Source organism: Cydia amplana, chromosome 7 (assembly GCF_948474715.1).
Source record: "Cydia amplana chromosome 7, ilCydAmpl1.1, whole genome shotgun sequence".
NCBI lineage: Eukaryota > Metazoa > Arthropoda > Insecta > Lepidoptera > Tortricidae > Cydia > Cydia amplana.
The window spans coordinates 4,027,899-4,048,037 of record NC_086075.1 but is presented as its reverse complement, the minus strand read 5'-3'; the positions used below and the strand labels follow the sequence as shown (position 1 = coordinate 4,048,037).

Below are 20,139 nucleotides of genomic sequence, written 5' to 3'. Positions count from 1 at the left end.
CAGTTACGTGTACGGGGCTAATTCGTTAGGAAATCAAATCTCGTAAGCTTCACTCAAAGTCAAGTCACGAGTATGGATGCATTTTGGTGTAAAAAATCAAAAGCGACTTTATTTCGCTGTCGTAAAGTTGTAAAAAGAAATAGATATTGGTTAAAGTTGGTCCCGTTCCATCACATATTGGAATCTAAAATATGTGAGGAGAACACAGTAGGTACAAGTACAATATGTACCAAAGGATTATATAGGACTATATCTCATACGATTTGGTTTATACGGTTAGGTTTACTATCTATTTCTGGAAAATCTTTTTTCAAATATGTACCTACTATCATATGTCCTCAATTTTGGCACAGACTAAACAAACATATTTATGTCGTAGGCGGTATACATATAATTAAATAATCACAAAGCTCTAGTTTCTGATGGCGTTAAAGAACTACAAAGACAGTTTTTATTTTCCGATGCCTGTGTAGTTTTCTGTGTATTTGTATAGCCAAATTTAATTAAAATAAATAACAAAGTGAGGTCATACATTGTATAATGTATATGCAATGACATTATAAACAATAACAATAAAAACAAAATGCGTAATAAAGTAAAACAATCAATACTAATGCACGTTCGTAACATTGACACATATTAGCATAGACATAACCGTTGCCTAACTAGAAACGCAACACAGACCAAACAAAGGCATTAAATTTCAGTCTTGTATGGAGTGGCGCCTAGATTTAGTCTACAAAGTAAGCTAGATAATAACTAGATATAATAAGGCACGACTGTACTACGTGAAATGCCTAAAGCGATAGTTTATGTAAGGTCCATTATAAGTATTATAACATTTATTACATCTACAACCGATATATTTTCCACATGTTTAACTACATGTTACAAACTTTCCCACGAGTTTTCTACAGTCATTTGAAAGTAAATTTATTCGATAATTTCGACAGGGACGTAAAATAAAATCTTTGAATGAATGAATGTTAGAATTAGAATGCAACACTCTTAACTGACCATCAGTGGACCTTGTATCTTTGCAACAAGGTTTAGGTGCCAAAGATAGATATATGGAAGTATGGAAACTAAATAGTTACTTTCCATTAGCTACGCTGCAATAAAACTTATTTTTGAAATTAAAGGGGAGCGGCAAGAAATAGTACAAATAGGTTCCGAATTAAAATATTTTCAAAGTTTCTAAACACAGACGTGGTTTCCTTTCCATGATAGTTGGAAATTAAATATCGTTAAAATAAAGTCCTCGAATTACCTACTTACGTGATGCATGTTTCAAAACAGATTATTTCTTACATTTCTGCCCTGTTCTTGCATAATGGTCTCGGGATAAACAAAACGTATTTGGGGCATTATCCATTGAAAAGGGACCTTATTGTCGATGGCGCTTACGCCGCACAACGTCGCGCGGCATTATATTTATATCGGAGCATCGTTAATAATTCCGTAAGCGCCATCGACAATAAGGTCCCTTTTCATAGATAACGTCACATTTTATTGACACCCGTCTTATTATTTCACCTAATTAAAATTACGTCTTCGAGCAAAACAGAATTTACGACTACCTCTACATTTTATGTTAAGTACTTTTTACATAAATGTTATAACTTCAAACTAATTAATCGGATTTCAAGCGACTAAACCATTATTGGTCCAATAAGTTAAGTACTTTGACGAATCAGTCAGTTTAAACCAAAACCATTTGCTTGGTAACTAAACTAACTACTTTAATTATTAAGTCTGTGGCAATAGATGGAGTGGAACGAACTCGCGTTTGAGAGGCTTGTGAAGACTTCGAGGCATATTCAGAGAGGTAAAATATGATGGGTACCAATTTCATTTGAATATCGGTATACCGTCTCCGTACAAATTGATTGAATGCAAGTGCAACATTTGTATATTAACAACTGATGCTATGGGATTTTTATTGGGAGCCGTTCTGTGGCAAAAATCTCACTTAGAAACTCATACCCAATCAAATACTAGAATGTCAGTGATCTCTCAGTGAGTTTAAATTATATTGCACTATGATTATTTTTAAAATCGATTATGTTAACGAAACAATATTTACATGCATTGAATCATGGACTACGCGACGAGCAATCACAATTTGTAATTGAAATGGGATTTAGTTTCATGTGAAATGTCGCGGGTAATTTATATCTACATAATGCATCTTATATTAACTACTTAGGTATCTATATTACGACTGGCTGGAATGTTGTTAATTACTGACTGTACTTAAAGACTTCCTTGTATAAACATAGGGCCGATATGAATAAACTTGATTTTATTATGATGCTTGAAATCAATACCTATTGATCGTATCGTATTCACTGTTTTGTAAGTGTAATCATTTCCTGATTACAAAAAGAATACTAAAAGACTGATGAATTTTATTTACTAGTACTAAACTTCACATAATCGTACTACATAGATGATTTAAACGTATATCAAATAATGTTATAGAGAAGTAAATTTCTCGTATAGTGGAGTAAACGTCTTGACGTGTTTCTCGCAATCTGCAACGTTTTTGAAGTAAAAACTTCTTTAGCGGCGCTGTGCACTTTTTGAGGCGGGGAAAAAAAATTAAACTAGAGACAGCGTAAGACGATCACGTGACCGTAAGACGGACACGTGACCTGATCAAAAAACTGTTACATGTAATGTCATTGAGTTTTTCTTTATTGATTTAAATGCCATCTAGTGAGTTTCGCTGTAACTGGTATTAATATAACTAGAGTACTAACACTGATTTGCTTAGGGGTTTCAAGTAATTAACGCTAACGCTAGATGGCGTTAACCTGAATTATACATAGTGCATTTTGGACTAGTCATTGAGTTTTCACTTCTGCCGGCACTGAGTGCAAACCGTTGTTTTTTTTTTATATAGGACTCTTTACTAATAAAATTGATTTTTCTTTGTTCTTGCCAGTAATAGAGCAGTAATTGAATATTATTGTGTAAACTATATCAAACGGGTGCAACAGTAATGTTGTGTCGACAATCCTAATAGGTTGGCCTAGTTCACGTAGCAACACGACTCAGACGAACGTGCCTAGATCATGGACTATTATTGTTCAATTTATACAAATAACTACAATTATTCATAGATAAGTATATAACTTTAAGTTTTTATCAGAGCAGTTCGTGACATTATAATATTAAAGTATCTACCTATACTTACTAGATTCTAGACCGATGTAGCATTTTAAGTCAAATAGTCTTATTTCAAATTTCAACCGTTTGTTCCAATTTATTACTTTAGAAGTGATAATTAGTACACTAATAAAAGTACAGAACCACTAACAAATAACGGATATTCCAAATCCAAAGGCAACTTGTAAAAAAATATGTCCACGTTTTCATTCGTTTCTGTTATTAAACAACTATGATCATCGGAAGATCAGCGCTGGAAGCCACCAGCAACATACTGAGATGAGGCCATTTCGTGGCACTTTAATCTTATTTTGTGTTTTCTTTTATATTATGAATTGTCTCATGTGCTTACGAATAAAATGTTATTATATTCTATTATATTCTATCTTTTTTTATCCCTTATAACAGTGTACCTAATAGTTATACTTTACACAATATATTCCAAAGATAAGAGCATCCGCCTCTTACAACCAAATTAATAGTGATAAGGTCACCCTTACGTCCATACGTTAGCATGGTTAACATGCTAACAATGAAATTTACATTATATTCAAAAGTAAAACATACGTCTTTATCATTTGTAAGCTCATTCTGTTTTAGTTCACTTAATTAAATAGTCACCCACATTTAAGATTAAAAAGTGTGCAATCACCAATCAGTTCTTTGTATGTTTTAATTTACTTAAAGAAAAAGTTATTAAAGTCCACGTACCGTGGAAGAAAGCAGACAGTAATTGGCAGAGGTGGCGCGACGGTGCGAAATATCTGCGATTGTCTCAAGTATAATTACTTTATGCGAAGAACTACTTAGTGCCTGAATATCTTGGCAAGTTTATGTAGTAGCGCATAACTAAATTTTCTCTTAGTTTCAACACACTAATCTACATCGTGATGCAAATTTGCATGGACGCGTTGTGATGAACTCTCACTTGTACATGTCGGTGCTTTAATTTAAACTAATAGGTATGAAAAATATTTGTTTCTGGAAATTTCTAGATTACGAAGCTTAAAAAGTAGCAACTAAGACATAACCAGAAAGAACAACTAAAAGGAATAGACTGTATATTATATTTGCTGTAGACATTAATTTACTCGTAAAGAACAGCTAGGCCCTACGAACTACAAACAGATTTAACTTCGTGTCACCAGAGACAAATACACAAACCAATTAAATTGCAATCAAATGCTAATGTGATCCTGATCAAATTCTCATTCTAGAATCGATCTCTTGTTACTCTTGAGTACTCCTCAGTGAAAAGCGCGTCGTCATATATCAAAATCAACAACACAATACAACACAAGACATGTCAATAAAAAGCATAGAAATGATATCTCTTTGTTACAGTGATCAACGATGACTTTCAACAGTCACGCTATCAATTACGATCGAGTAATTTGGTCTGTTTGTTTCAATAAAACGAATTACAGATCACACCGGACCCTCTCAATTCTCTGAAAGTACTCTATAATTTTGTACAGTGACTATTAAATCCATTCTTCCGTAACTTGGACAAGGTTTGACGCTTACAAATATTGATTTTGATGGGTTTAATGGTGATATTAAATAAGGTAGCTGTCATTGTCGGATTTGTTTAATAATTTAATTGTTAATGTCGATGCCTTCCGATATGGGTGAAGAAATAATTACATAAACTGTGTTTTATATACTCGTAAAGGTATTTAGTCTCTTACCAATTATACAGGGTGCTTCCTGTAACAGGAGCAATAAATTAAACTAAAGGCTGTACTCCTCAAACTGACCAACATTTGTTCAGCAACTTTTGAAAATAACTCATGTTTTGATTTTTATTACACTTCAAAGTTTATTCTAAGATGCAATGTATTGCAAATTTTGTTATGTTTAAAGCGTGACAAGCAACGTCAAACACACTGATGTCAGCGTACATTGAAGGCAATATTTATTTTGTATGAAAAAGAGGAAGTCTAAAGGATTCATAATTTTTAAAAGTTGCTGAACAAATGTTGGTCAGTTTGAGGAGTGCAGTCTTTAGTTTAATTTATTGCTCCTGTTACAGGAAGCACCCTGTATATGTAATTGTTGGATGATAGGGTTTGGTATCCAGTGTAGGTACCTGATCCAATTTAAAACTATTAGTTTTAGTTCTAAATAACCTTCAGGTATCTATCAGTTTTGCAACAACTATACAAGAGAGGCATTTCTTAAGACTATTACCAATATATTACATCTATATAAAATTTATATGAAATTGAAAAAAGTTAAAAATGGCCGTCATTCATATTTATAATATTATTATATTTCATGTAATTAGTGTTCACCATACTGAACGAAAATAAATGACTACTCTTTAAACTAATGAGCAAAACATTACTTTACCCATTGTTATTAAACACTTCATTGAATATTCTGTCTACATTCTTCACATAAACAAAAATCTTACACAACCATGGACCACAACGTAATGTTTGAGAAACAAGTAACTTGTAAATTAACGGTATTTGTGTGTAAAATAAATAGAAAGACGAGCTACTTAAAACGACAGCATTGTTTACTGCAAATGACGTCTCTTGAATCGAAGTCCGATGTACTTATTTAATTATGTAGGTACTTGATTTGTATATAATTATATCGCCATATTATACATAACTAGCGGTCTAAATTAATGGAAATCATTCTAATCCATGCAGCTAATAAACCACCCGGATTATGTAGGACTGTGATATCAAGTGGCGCCATCTATAAATCCTACAATGTATGTATATGTCACCGTCAAATTGTAAACATTCGTCATATTATAATCTCGCTATTTACATTATAAACTGACGATAGGGAGATTATAATCTAACCTAACCTAACCTACGTTAGATTATAAACTAACGGGTTCACAATCTTACGGTGTCATATATATGTCGTGGTCAGATAATAGAATTTGATCATTTCATGAAATGCGATTTTAGAATTGGTTGGTTAGGTTAGGTTGGGTTTGAATTTTTCATGACGAGGCCAACCGATCATTTCATGAAATCATTGCCACATCATGCTCATACTCATATTTTATTGATAATATAAATTACAGGTCATGAAATAATCACTTCTTAAATTTGGCCACGGCATGTAGATTAGCAGTCTTTAATATAACTTGTTTGCAGTGTAACTAAACAGTGACAGCGGTTAAGTAACTGCAGTACTCGACAGACAAAACACTTAACTAACCAAAGTTGCACCTTATGTCTTCACAGTAAGGTTGATAATTTGTCACTGTTGACGATGGTACCTATAGATAGTCAGACGGTGTTAAGGTCGGCTGACTGCGAACCAGAGCCAATTCAATTTCAAACACCCAAGAATGAGTTATCAAATTGTTTTTTAACTTTTTTGATATAACTAAACGTCGAAGAAAAGAGAGAGCCATTTTTTTTGTTTTATTAATTCACTAATCTCACGCTTATCGTTTTTTATGGTACTATAATGTTTTTAAGACATTTTTGTTGAATCCAATCATTAGATTTCGATTTCGAGAACTTAAATCTGAAAATTAGTAAAAAGTTTTAAATAGGCATGTGTACCTATAATTTAAATTATTACTTTGTAATGTTAGAACTTTATCACATCACTTAGTAAGAATTCTTAGATAGTTTTTAAAATAAAGTCCAACAGTAAAAGCTTTCGTTATAAACTCGTATCAAGTTAAACTCAAGTTGGGCAACTCGCGGCGCACGCGCAGCGTCGGCCGCTAAGCCAATCAGCGTCGAGGCCAAGAGTTCCACGAACTCCTGCGCGCACCCTATTGGCCGAAAAGCGCGCCAACTTACGAATACCTGATTTGAAAATGGAAACGTAAGCTCGTGCACGTGCGATAGTACTAATAGTACTATACGTTGTTGTAGTTGTGCTTGGAGCAATAGAAAGTTTGTTTCGAATGTAATGAAACGAATCGTTGTTGTGTATTCGTTTGATATATTGAGAAGAATAGAGCCTTCAATTTCATTTTTATAGACATTGTCTTAATAATTTAAACGGTATTGTTTAGTATTTTTTTCAGTTCTTTGCTGTGTTGTTTGTAGTTTTAATAATTGTAAGATAAATGTAAGTTACTTATACTAGGAACAATTTGTAACATTTAAACAACTAATCAAATTCTGAGAAAAATATGGTGTACCTATAAGAATTTATCATTTATTTCAACGGCTTTATACCTCATTTCACATCCTACATCATCAAAGTAAAATAATACGCTTGTTTGTAGTAAGACATCCAGTTCTATTAATTTGAACGCAGACTGTAACTAATATTCCCTAACATCAGTTCGCTAAGACAAAGAGCTATAAAGCAGAGCGCTCTAACTATAGCTAGGTATAGTACAGCGTAGAGCTAGACTTAAATCACGACCAGGTCCTATTCCGTAGAACCAGTCTGTCCTGTTCCGGGGTTTAGCCGCGTAATGAAGTAGCTATTTTGAGCGTGCCACACGTAGCCATGGCTTCTTTGAAAACAGTATTTTTATATTTAAACAAAAATGGATGGATTCAGAGGTTCATATTTTACCTGAGTTTCATATTTGTTTAAATTAATGATGTATACTTTAAAAAAAATCTTGTTATTTCAGTATTATTAAAATCAGTTAACTTTAGGAACTTTTTGTTCCTTAGACATAGGATCAGGTACCTATGTAAAAGTAATAGCCGCCTTTGTAGTTGCAAAAGACGTTCCTTTCCCAGAATTAAAGTGTGAAGCAAACACCGTTTGCCCTCTCACCTTGCAAATTGTTCTCGAACCCTAACCTAACTATGTAAACTATGTTTAGAGGTACTAAAAGCAATTTTAAGCAAAGCTATCTTCTCGTGTAGATAGTATCTAAATATATCTTTGCCAACCTATGGAATCACAGTAAGTGACAACTGTTAAAAGACACACAGGATCCAACACCCAATGGTCATTACGAATTTGCAAAGATGTCTTTTGGAATCAATAATAGTCCATCGGTAATTTGTACGAAAGAATTTTCATTTGTACACTTTTTTTGCAAAGTGGACATAGGTCCACGAACATAGGCTAACGAACTTGTAATTAACCCATATTTCAGGATAACATATAGAAATTTGTATAAAACCTTTATAGTTACTGTTTATAGGTACCAGTGGCGGCGCGTCAAACATATCCATAGGCAAGCCGGGGCTAATTTGGCTTACATATTTCTTTTACAACTCTGCTCAAACGTCCAAAAACAGACAACCCGGTGGGAATTGGCTTTTATGGACGCGCCGCCACTGATAGATACCAATATTGTTGCATACGTTCTACTCATCTCAAAAGTACTTCGTGACGCGATAGATTTGTGTAACAAGAAGAGGGTATCGAGCTCAAGCTCAGGGTCCGCGGCCTGAATAAGGCTCCGGCGGAGGCATTGTTCGAAAAGGTCACGTTTGATGGAGCGCCCGCGCAGAGGCCCAAGCGCTCTTAAACTTTACTCTTTGATCTACTTATATGGACCTTAATGCCTTGAGATAAAGTCAAAATTAGATCACAATAAATACTTTTAAGTACTCTGAATTAGAATGGTCATGCTTTTATTATTAAGTAACCAAGTTCCAGGTACTGCCAATATCAGGGTAAAAGTAATAATTAATCGATCACAACGATAGAGTTTCCTACAAAGATAACTACTATTTTTATTTTTGTAGTTAAGTTTGTCCAATAGTCTACGCGCCCATAAACTATACATCGATGTTTTACACTAACAATTTATTATTTTAAACGGCCATAAATTTCACATAATCATCGCGCGAGTCTTTCAATAAGTAATTTGTTAACAGTTATTTTGCAAGACATCACGTAGGCAGCTGCAAAACAAATTAAACTAGTGGCTTAATGAGACTTACCTTAAGTGCGCAAAAAATGCAGGACGGGCCGAGGCAAGCGTGGCCAGAGAGCTCGCGGAAGCTGCGCCGGAATATGTCCAGATGCCACAGCACCTGCGGACAAACGAATGGATTAACACCATGCTGTGTAAGAACAGTTGTATTAAGGTTACAAACAAGTTGATAAGCTGTCCACATAAATAACATAATGTATGTATGTAACTAAGGCAAGTATAACGAGTCCCTTACAACGCAGAATCAATATTTTTATTGGTCTACCAGTTATGAAAAAAGTAAATATGTAAATAATTTTTAATTAAATAAATATATCCTGGTCACGGCACCGAATTGTTACATTTACGCGTCATTTACAATAAAAACCTATAAAAGTGGATGTAAATTTTGGCCCATTTATGATTTAGGTTAGTTCTTTGGGTTTCTGGTCTTATGATATTTAGGGTAGATGGAATGTAAAGTAGATCAATACTAAATTTGAGCATAAATAGACCAGCAGAAATACTAAGATTGCAAGCAGAATAAACTATTCTTCACTTTCTCAAAGTATCTATTTCATCATCTGACAAAAAGTGTCATTTATACTGATTTAACACGCAATAAACATGACATGATGCGCCGTTAGAATACTTATGCTTCACATTTGTAATAGCAGTTCATTTAAAGTAGCGTGTTAAGTCATTTCAGGAAATTCTAGCTGTTTGCCTTCCCTAGTCCCTAAAAAGTCGATTTCCTCCTGTTTGACTAAATAATAATTACGTTACTTGGTTGGGTCGTAAATTACCACGCGCAATTTGCGTGACTCGTTGTCGATTCAAAGTTACGTTCAGTTTGAGTGACGTGAGATATTTCTCCACCATTGTTTATGAAAATCTTCCTCAGTTTCTAATTAAACGAACATAAACACTGCTAGTACAAAAATAGCGGTACAGTTGATTAAGTTATATTTTCCCAACATCTGTGGATGGAATGATGTTTGCAGCTTTTTCGTATCGAAAAATGAATATTTAGTAGGTAATCTAGTAGTTTTGCACATGTGTCAAAAGCAGCTGCATCGTTTCGAAGTATAAAACACCTTACAATGTTATCTTACAATTCAACGCCTTGGCTATTAAGTCTTAAAATTAATGCTAATTTATATTTTGCTATTCGCTGCTCGAAGCATATGTGGATCGTAGATAAACATATTGCGTCTCTTATTTAGTGCATGATTGGGTTTTATATTAATGATGCGACAGATGCTTGAAAATATGTCACGTCATCTTTGTATTTTTCGGCAGAACGGTGGTTGGTTTTGAGGTGTTTTTCTTGTGATTATGACGTTAGATGCAGTTCGGTGCGCGTGGCGAGCGTCAGGTGCAGGATGACATCTGACGTCGCAAAAAATGTATCAGCTGAGGTGTTCCGGCGATCGCCCTCGAAAATGTAAGGTAAGCAGGCGCTAAGTAAGGCGCTTTAATAAAATATGAGTGTCTGAATAAACTAATTAGAAGTACCAGAGGTGGCTACGCTAATTCCAATATTCAATATGATACATTGTGAAACACACGAAGGTCGTCGCAAAATCAGCAGATTTATAAAGGAAAGAATATTTTCCAGAACATCCTTAAAATCATACGATAACTCATATTTCGTATACATTTTGCTTCTAATAGAAAACCAAGAGGCATATCTAGTCTATATAAATTTGATTTTATTATTATTCGCTTGTATTTTTATGACCATGAACACAATTTATAGCTAAATATAGTATAAAAAACCCGTTCGTTATTATAGACTTCTCAAAACGAAGGCGAAGCTATCGGTTACAAAAATAATGATCACACAACGCCAACACATTTCCTGTGGCAAGTTGCAACCTACGAAACTGATGAATTCATAACATAGTAATAACCAGCCTAAAAAGACCCACTTCAAAGAAACTAGGGTCAGTAATAAGTGGATGATTAAATTGGTTACTTTTGAAGTGATGCCTATCACTTCACTCTCAGGCTGATAATATTTACGTACCACTTTATATAGACCTCTTTCAGCTATACTTAGCGTAGTGTTGAAGGGGCTACTTATAGTGGTTCCTCCGAAGTAAGTCTTGAAGTTGTCATATAAAGCCAGCATAAACCGATCTTTTCGAGCGTAACTAGACGTAGTTTCAATGTGTCAATTTAAGCTGGTTCTAGCGGCATATCTATGGTTATTATAGGTATGATGAAGTATCGATATGGTTTGGTTAACAGAGCATAACTACCAACGATTTATGGAAGCCCTAATGATAGGCCATTATTGTACGCGTACACATTAGACGCTGATAGCTAATCACGTATCATTTTAATTACCTGCCGCCGTTAACGTCTACTGAGAAATGTCATTATTAGAGGAAAAAATATGTAGTATCATAAATAAAATTATATTTTCAATCAGAGATTTGTATTTAATGAAGAAAGCTAATGCGGCTTTACAAAATGAAAGTTTTTGACTTGATGGTGTCAAAACAAGAGTCACATAATTGCTTAAAGCGCCTATTTTAGCGTCTACGTTAGAGTCTATTGAAATTCTATATTTCAGAGTAACGCATCTTTATATAAAGTGTCATTCAATAGAACTTGCTAACTATGTAAATAAACCGCCATACTAAAATTGACACTGAATATCAATCTACTAGTAACTTTTGTTTACATAGTTAGCAAGTTCTATTGAATGACACTTTAGGGGCGAATATCTTTCAGTATTCAGGTAGCAAACTTGGCAAACTTTAAGTAATTTCTGCTATTGATAATCAACAACATCTCATGCATAATTACAGACAAGCATCTATCTGCCTCTTGTAATTGTTTACAAGATTAATTAGAATCAATTTATTTTGCTGGTATTCATTTCTCGTACAAGACCATAAAACTTGAACATGTGTCAGTCTGTCGATACCTTTTTGCTATGCATATTATTTGACCAGATTAGGAGCTTAGTCTGTTATTCCAGAAAAGCGTATGTCCAAAAAACAAAACGAAACTACGTCTTTTTAGTTTTTATTAAGAACTCCCCTTGCAGCGCCCTCTATCCGTATAGTTCACTAAGTTATCCAAGCACATGCGAGCACGTGCACCAGTGTATCGTGATCTCGAGACCCATAACAATTATATGTAATCAGGGATCACTTATACTGGTTTTCTTGAACCTCGATCTCTCGTTGACAGTCGGAATAGTCCCCGTGTTCACCTGTACCTACAGGTAAATTATACGATATTCGCGATTGTTTGAAGGCAGGTGCGCGCGCAGATGCGCGAACTGCCTTAATCCCATACAGTGCATCATTATTTTATTTTATTTTTAGACCGTGTTTTAGCAATAGGTTGAAGAAATTTATGGGAGCGTGTATGTATACGCGTGTTTATCGCAAATTTGAACCTGAATATAAAAGATGGAAGTGAATATCTATAAGACATAAGGTGGAAGATTATGATTAGCCCTACAACCCAACAGAGGGTAATAGAATGAAAAGAAGAAGAAGAATCTAGGATAAACCACTAGATTTATTTTTAGCTTTAGCTGTGGCTAAGGCTAGGCCCATTAAGCAACCAAGTAATGATAGACAATTTATAATTTAGCAATCAGTTAAATATTTAAATACGGTACATGAGTATTCAAGCTGATGTTTTATAATTAAACCTTAATGAAGTAGTTAATCAATTCGCTATTAGCACTATTACGTTCGCACCATACCTATTATAACATTTTTGCTTTTTGTAAAACAATTTTCTTTCTTTAAAAACTCTATTTTTACAAAATTTAATTGTAATAGTTTACAGTTGCATACGTAGCGTACAGGAAATATTTTAGTACCTAAGGTAGCTGAGTTGCCTATAAAAATAGCAATATTTAGTAATCTCTTTTTTTTAGGGTTCCGTAGCCAAATGGCAAAAAACGGAACCCTTATGGATTCGTCATGTCTGTCTGTCTGTCCGTCCGTCTGTCCGTCCGTATGTCACAGCCACTTTTTTCCGAAACTATAAGAACTATACTGTTGAAACTTGGTAAGTAGATGTATTCTGTGAACCGCATTAGGGTTTTCACACAAAAATAGAAAAAAAAACAATAAATTTTGGGGGTTCCCCATACTTAGAACTGAAATTCAAAAAAAATTTTTTCGTCAAACCCATACGTGTGGGGTGTGGGGTATCTGGGTATGGGGATAGGTCTTCAAAAATGATATTGAGGTTTCTAATATATTTTTTTTCTAAACTGAATAGTTTGCGCGAGAGACACTTCCAAAGTGGTAAAATGTGTCCCCCCCCCCTGTAACTTCTAAAATAAGTAAAATAAATCTAAAAAAAATATATGATGTACATTACCATGCAAACTTCCACCGAAAATTGGTTTGAACGACATCTAGTAAGTAGTTTTTTTTTAATACTTCATAAATCCCCTAAATACGGAACCCTTCATGGGCGAGTCCGACTCGCACATGGCCGCTTTTTTATTGTGACATTTACAAAACGGGTCATAATATTGCCAATGTCATCAGCTCCGATGTGCCTACTTGTGCTTAGTGCGTACGGCATACGATCAACAGGCCTGGGTACTTACTGTACTTAGGTGCCTTAAGTTTACGGTACTTCCTTGGCTATACAATCTACGTACGTAAGTACAGTACATACGTAGCTGTTATTGCCTATTGCATTGCCTACGTAGTCTCAGATGAACCATTATAAATCTGCTCTTCGCTAAAGCACAGGCGTTACAGATCTCAAGATCACCTTACGCTGGTTATGTGTAAATTCAAAGGGAACATGGCGAGTTCTGATTACGCGCAAGGAATGACAGATGCTCGCGCCAACCATCAACATTTCCGAGAAGATGCTAAAACACTTTTTCACTCGCGTAACTAAGGTACAGACGAGAATAGAAGCGGTATTTTAAATGGGTGTGTTAAGGCTTGATTGTTGCTGAAATGTTAATTGAACAAAAAATACGGGTAAAGTCGGCAAACCCTAAGGTATTTAGGCTAGGATTAGGAATAGCGAGTGAACCTAATATTGTAAGGTCAGCCAGCGCAATTGCAACTATGGGGCAAATGCAACTCCTCTTAAAATACCAGAAGTGAGTCTAGACCTAGCGTCAGTTATATCATGGGTGAATCTATGCCTGGCGAAATTGTGCCCTTAATATAAGTAGCTCTAGCTTTAGACTTTTTGTATTTTGTAATTGCCCTGACTGACCTTATGAGAGTTGTAAACCGTATTCTACGTATTGTATTTTGTAAAGTGTAAACAACGACACTATCGCTCAACAATCCTCTAAACCTTTACGCACACAAGCATTGTGAAATACTGAAGCCATTTTCGTCAAGCGCGCTAAGTGCTCCAGAAAACCGGTGTGCTTTTAGCTTTAGCTCGTGACAAACAGATAAAATATCTCACAAATGGAAGAGAAAAAATAAAGACTATTTAGAAACACGAAATTGATAAAAACCTTTACACATTACAGGTACTTCAAACGAATGTTAGCCATTTTGAATTAATATTGCTTTTACATTGGCATTTTAATTAGTACGAAAAGTAAAGGGTTATAAAAATTAGGAATATAGCCGGCACACGCCTTTGAGCGACCGCTTTTAATTCGTTTCTAATAACATTTGATGGGTGGAGAGATAAAAGTAATTACGCGGTAAACAAGGCACAAAGTTAAAATATTCATAGCACACTTAAAGTATTAGTGCAAAAATATTTTTTAAGTAAACGTATTGATGTGGTTGACTGATTAAAAAATACACCGCTTATTAATCTTGGCAAGCAACTTGCTCAGGACCCATAACGTGTATGTGTACCTAGAGTCAGAAGTCAACTATATCTGTAGCTAATCTACCTAATACTCATATTAAGAAGATCAACTGCAGAAGATGCCTACTACTACTACTACTACTACTACTCACAAGTAAAGTTAAAGGTATACATTAATAGGTACATGCGTTTTCAGACGTTGGTGATAACTCTACCACGAAGAGTGTCTTTTCAGAGCATAGGCCCTGTGGCCTGTATACCTCCTTATAGACTACTTTACCCTAATACGTACATAATCCGTAATCGTATCTTTCTTTTAAAAACACCTTATATGTGCAGATGAGATTTTCTCCCATTATAAGAACAGCAGAAGAATCTTTTTCGTACCTGAATAGACTTAATGTAAGGATTGCACGTGCCTATCAGAAGCAGTAGCTAACTATCTACGTACATCAAGAGTTCTTCCCATATTTTACCAAGCGCATCACCTACAATCAACCAGTTAAGCTTGCTCTCTGATCGTTATACCTAGTTGACTCTCAAGGTAAGCTTTTTATATTGGTTTTTAGCCAACCCAGTGAAAACCCAGTAGCTTACGAGTATTCATATCTATGCGAAGCCTTAACGAGGGCTGACACAGCAAGAAAAGGGCGCATGTAGATTCATTTTGGCTAGACTTACGATCTTTTGGATCGCGGTAGGTGCTAGCGCATATAACGGGACGACGGACACAAGTTCGTAATCATCATGTGTTATAAAGATATAGTCGTTGTATACTCAATCTAATGTTAATGGCATAGAGTAGACTTTTCACCGTGTTGTTTTACACGAAGGGAGTTGTAAGTTTACTGTAAACACGTGTTGTTTATTAGCAAAATAGAACAATAGAGGTGATTAGTTAGCACTTGAGTTTAGCGAAACTCCTTTTTTGCTGCGTTATCGGGATAAGGGCTGTTTCTCGGTATGGCTCTATGGCCACTTGACAACATTAAACAAAAACAAATTCATTCCTAGTCTCAAGTTATTTATAGATATGTGACTTTTTCAACTAATAAGATAAATCACTGCATTTTTTTACAATGTGAATTGTTGAAAAGTGGAATTCGCTATCTTCGTCTGTAATTACCTGAGAAATACTATCTTGAAGGCAAACATCAATAAGCAACTACAGGGGAGCCTAGCAAACATGACAATCGTTGATTGAAAACGCCAATCTAAACAAAAATATTAATGTATGGATTTAGTCACCTGACTTATCGTATCATCTATCATCCCGATACATTTTTATTTTTCGTTTGGCGATCGTCGCGCCATGTACGATGTCATCTTGGCTAGACCCTCTAAAACAATAAGCTTTATCTTAACCCTTAACTACTAGTTATAAGACGGGTCAAGTTTTGCAATAAAAAGTTAAAAGCATATTAACGCCGATTAAAGAAATCTAATAAGCGGTTCATGCGAAAACTATTAATACCGACATTAATAACTTTTTACCGTGTAATCTGCGCTTGTTGGCGGTTTTTTCGACACAAATGAATCACGTAAGGGTCAGTTTACACGTTTTTGTGCGAGGGAGAGCAGTGATGCGTCCCACGTTGAATGTATAATGGAAAAACTACGATTTGACGCCTTGTGAGTTTCGTGGGAGCGTACAGAGTACGATTTATCGTACTAATCGCCCAGTAATCTGTCTTAAGCTAAACTAGACGTTCGGATCTTTCTTTTGAATGTGGCGTTGAGCAACTGTATGGGTCAAACATGTTCGGAAAAACCGGCGTATTTTTATACAGTACACATGTTAACGTTTGGATAAAAAATAAATAAATTTTGAAATGCAATGGATGTTACCTCCTCTTCTTTCTAATCATTCTTTATAATCATTAACAAAAACATTTAAATATTCCATTATTAATATTTTGTTTGACATAATTACGAGTATTGAACTGGTAAGATGAGCGTAGGCCACTTTCCCATCTCTATCATCAATTGAGGCTTCAGTCAATTGATGACCAGTTAAGGATGAATCACGTTAGACCGGGCCGTGTCCGGGCCGGAGCTTCCGGAGCTCCGTTTTCTATGGAAAGCATCACGTGATCACCGGTCATCTGTCATAGAAAAGTAAGCGCCGGAATCTCTGACACGGCCCGGTCTAACGTGAGTCATCCTTTACCTAGTAATAAAAAAATGTTGTAAAGTATGTTGCAGCAACAATTTGTTATTAAAAAAATCGATAAACAGAACTTTTAATAACAAATATTTAGCAGCGTCGCCCGCGCATCGCAGACGGAAGTAGATTTGAATCAAAATATAGACTTCCCCTGCGGAAGCCGCGCCTGCACTTTTACGTCCGATGCATTTTACTGGCGATAAAAATTGAACAACGATTACGTCAAAAATATGCCAAATTGTATTTAGTTTTATAACGGATATAATTAATAGCTAGTAGTTATTGATAAAATGTGTCGTTAATCTGTGTGTGCATAAAAGAATGAATAGTCTTGGCACAATGAATTGACCGACATCGATTAAAAGGAAGATTTAAGTGAATTTGATAAAGGCAAGATGAAGGTAATCTGCATAGAAGAGGTTTGTAATAAATCTGGTTCTAAAATTCTTGCAAACTCTAAAAAGATGAAACAAATTGGCATTGCATTTCGCGAAATAATCTCAAAGAAGTATGTATATCTTTTTTGTGTTTAATAATTATAATAAGACCTCTCGTCTGTGTACTTATGAAATGGATTCTGACCGAATATTCACTTTTATTTACTCATACTATTGCATTTTTTTCGAGAACGATTTCTTCTATTCTATACAGCACAACCTAGGTTTGAACCCAAGAGTTTTGACCACCACACACATAAGTATGAAAGGTTAATTTAACTTAATTAATTTAAACTACTTTCTGTCTTGACTATTGACAAGGCAAATTCGTGCCAGAAGATCAAACCTACATATTCTTATTGTTATATTAGTGTTGGACTTTGTCTTTTGGCCTTGATATTATGTAGGATCAGCACCTGTGTGACACAATTGCTTACATATAAAATACCCGCCGTAGGAGCAAGAAAGAAAGATGTAGCTGTTCTTTTCTCACGTATGTAGTTATGTATCATATATTTTATACGGCTTTACTAGCTTTATCGATAATACAATCTTGTCTTGTCATAGGGCAAGCCCTATTGTGAAGGGCTTTCAATAAATCGAACCGTGCAATTTTGTAAGATCACTTTAATGTTACACTATCGACCACAGTAAATACTTTATCTTTTTAATCGACTTCAAAATTTCAAAATATGAGGTTCTCATGTCGCCTTATCTTTTTAATCGGCTTCAAAATTTCAAAAAGAGGAGGTTCTCAAAAAATAAGAATGATTCTCCGTATTAGCTTCGTTTTGTCACATCGGTGGACATACTTTGGTCTTAAAACCAAAACCGTTGGAAGTACATAAACAGTTTAAGTAAAATTGGTACATATCTTTTACGCAATTTTGTCTTAGTTGGTAAACTCGTTCGACAGCTAAATAAGAGCAATAACAGAGCGAGTTAAATGCTCGGTAATAGCTGGTTTTGTGGACACCCGACAATTTTGTCAGCCCGGTTCCGATGCGGTCGAATTTATTTCAGGCAAAATGAAAATTATATGTATAGTTATGGACGAGAGAATATTTACAAAAAGTTTAGGTTGGTTCACAGACTTGATAAAAATAACCTGCACTAAAGTGTCATTCTATGGAACTTGCTATATAACTATGTAAACAAACCGCCATATTAAAATTGTCTCTGAATGTCAATTTACTAGTGACTTTTGTTTACATAGTTAGCAAGTTCCATAGAATGACACTTTAGGTAGGTAAGGTAAACGTTCAAATGTTCAACGGCTGTTAAATGGACGAATAGGTAAAGAAAGAAAGGTAAACGGCCTGCAATCTGACTTGAAATCAATTATTTTTGTAAATTTTTATGAAAGAAAGTAAAACGTGTTCGGGCATAAGTTAATCGGCGAATAATGACTATATCGAATCCAATTACGGATACTGTTACGATTATTACTTAGTTAGTCCATTGATTGTGTAAGCGCAGAAATAAACAACATTTTGTGAAATCCGTTTATGTCAATTTACTTGAGAATTGTTAATTGATTTAATTTGACTTTTTTAATTTTCAAAGATATTTTGCAATACCAAGTTGGGATGCACTCGTACCTAAATTATTTTTTTCACTTTTAGAAAATTTGAGAGCTGCTTTATTCTATAATGCGTAACGAGAGTTTATTTATAAAATAAATATTGACCAACAATTGAAAACAATATCAAAGGGGTTAAATGTTATCAAACACAAATAAGGTTATGATAAGTAAGTTACTTAATTAGAATAGAAAGAAATATTGTTATCAATTATCACACTTCCGACTGTAACAGTAATAACAAGTTTACGAATGTTATGTAGAGTAACTGTCCATTTGTATTTTTTTTATTATACAGGGTGTTTCCTGTAACAGGAGCAATAAATTAAACTGTAGGCTGTACTCCTCAAACTGACCAACATTTGTTCAGCAACTTTTGAAAATAATTCATTTTTGATTTTTATTACACTATAAAGTTTATTCTAAGACGCAATGTACCTATTGCAAATTTTGTTATGTATAAAGCGTGACAAGCAACGTCAAACACACTGATGTCAGCGTACATTGAAGGCAATAGGTATTTATTTTGTATGAAAAAGAGGAAGTCTAAAGGATTCATCATTTTTAAAAGTTGCTGAAGAAATGTTGGTCAGTTTGAGGAGTACAGCCTTTAGTTTAATTTATTACTCCTGTTACAGGAAGCACCCTGTATATGTAGCATTTACCCAATTAGTTACCTAGTACGATTATTCCGCACGTTTAATATTTTATGAGCCCAATTTTCTTGTTTTCATATATCTAAGTTTATTTATGTATTTGCCAATGTATTAAAACTTATTGAAAAATAAGACGACAAAAGCAAATTTCTCGAGTTGACACCCACACGCAGACACAACATGCATATGAAAGTAATTGCCTACATAGATCTTAAAACTACATAGTTTACAAATCACTTCTTGGTTCTATTATAGGATTTATACGTAGGCACCAACCACCAACCATCATAACTTTATATTTTGTGTAGTTCTTGGAATAAACCCCACTTTCTTGAATGAATGGATGCTTGCATTAAAAAAGAATAAAATATGCAATTTATCTGCTATTTATAAATCCGAGCCGCGCCACATGCCCACCATACATATGTATAAGCCGAAAGAACCGCAACCGGCCGGTTCTGGTCGCCGAAAACGGCCAATTTACTTTTTATACGTATCAG

At 34.7% G+C, this 20,139-nt stretch overlaps 1 protein-coding gene across 2 annotated transcripts in view; it reads right to left on the bottom strand.

Annotated features, from left to right (window-relative positions):
* LOC134649369 (uncharacterized) overlaps nt 1-20,139 on the bottom strand; it is a 117,655-nt gene that overhangs the window by 53,007 nt on the left and 44,509 nt on the right. For both annotated transcript variants that reach the window (XM_063504088.1, XM_063504091.1), the window contains exon 2: nt 9,033-9,125. In XM_063504088.1, the coding sequence (XP_063360158.1) occupies nt 9,033-9,125 (93 nt within the window). The remainder of the gene's footprint in view (nt 1-9,032; nt 9,126-20,139) is intronic.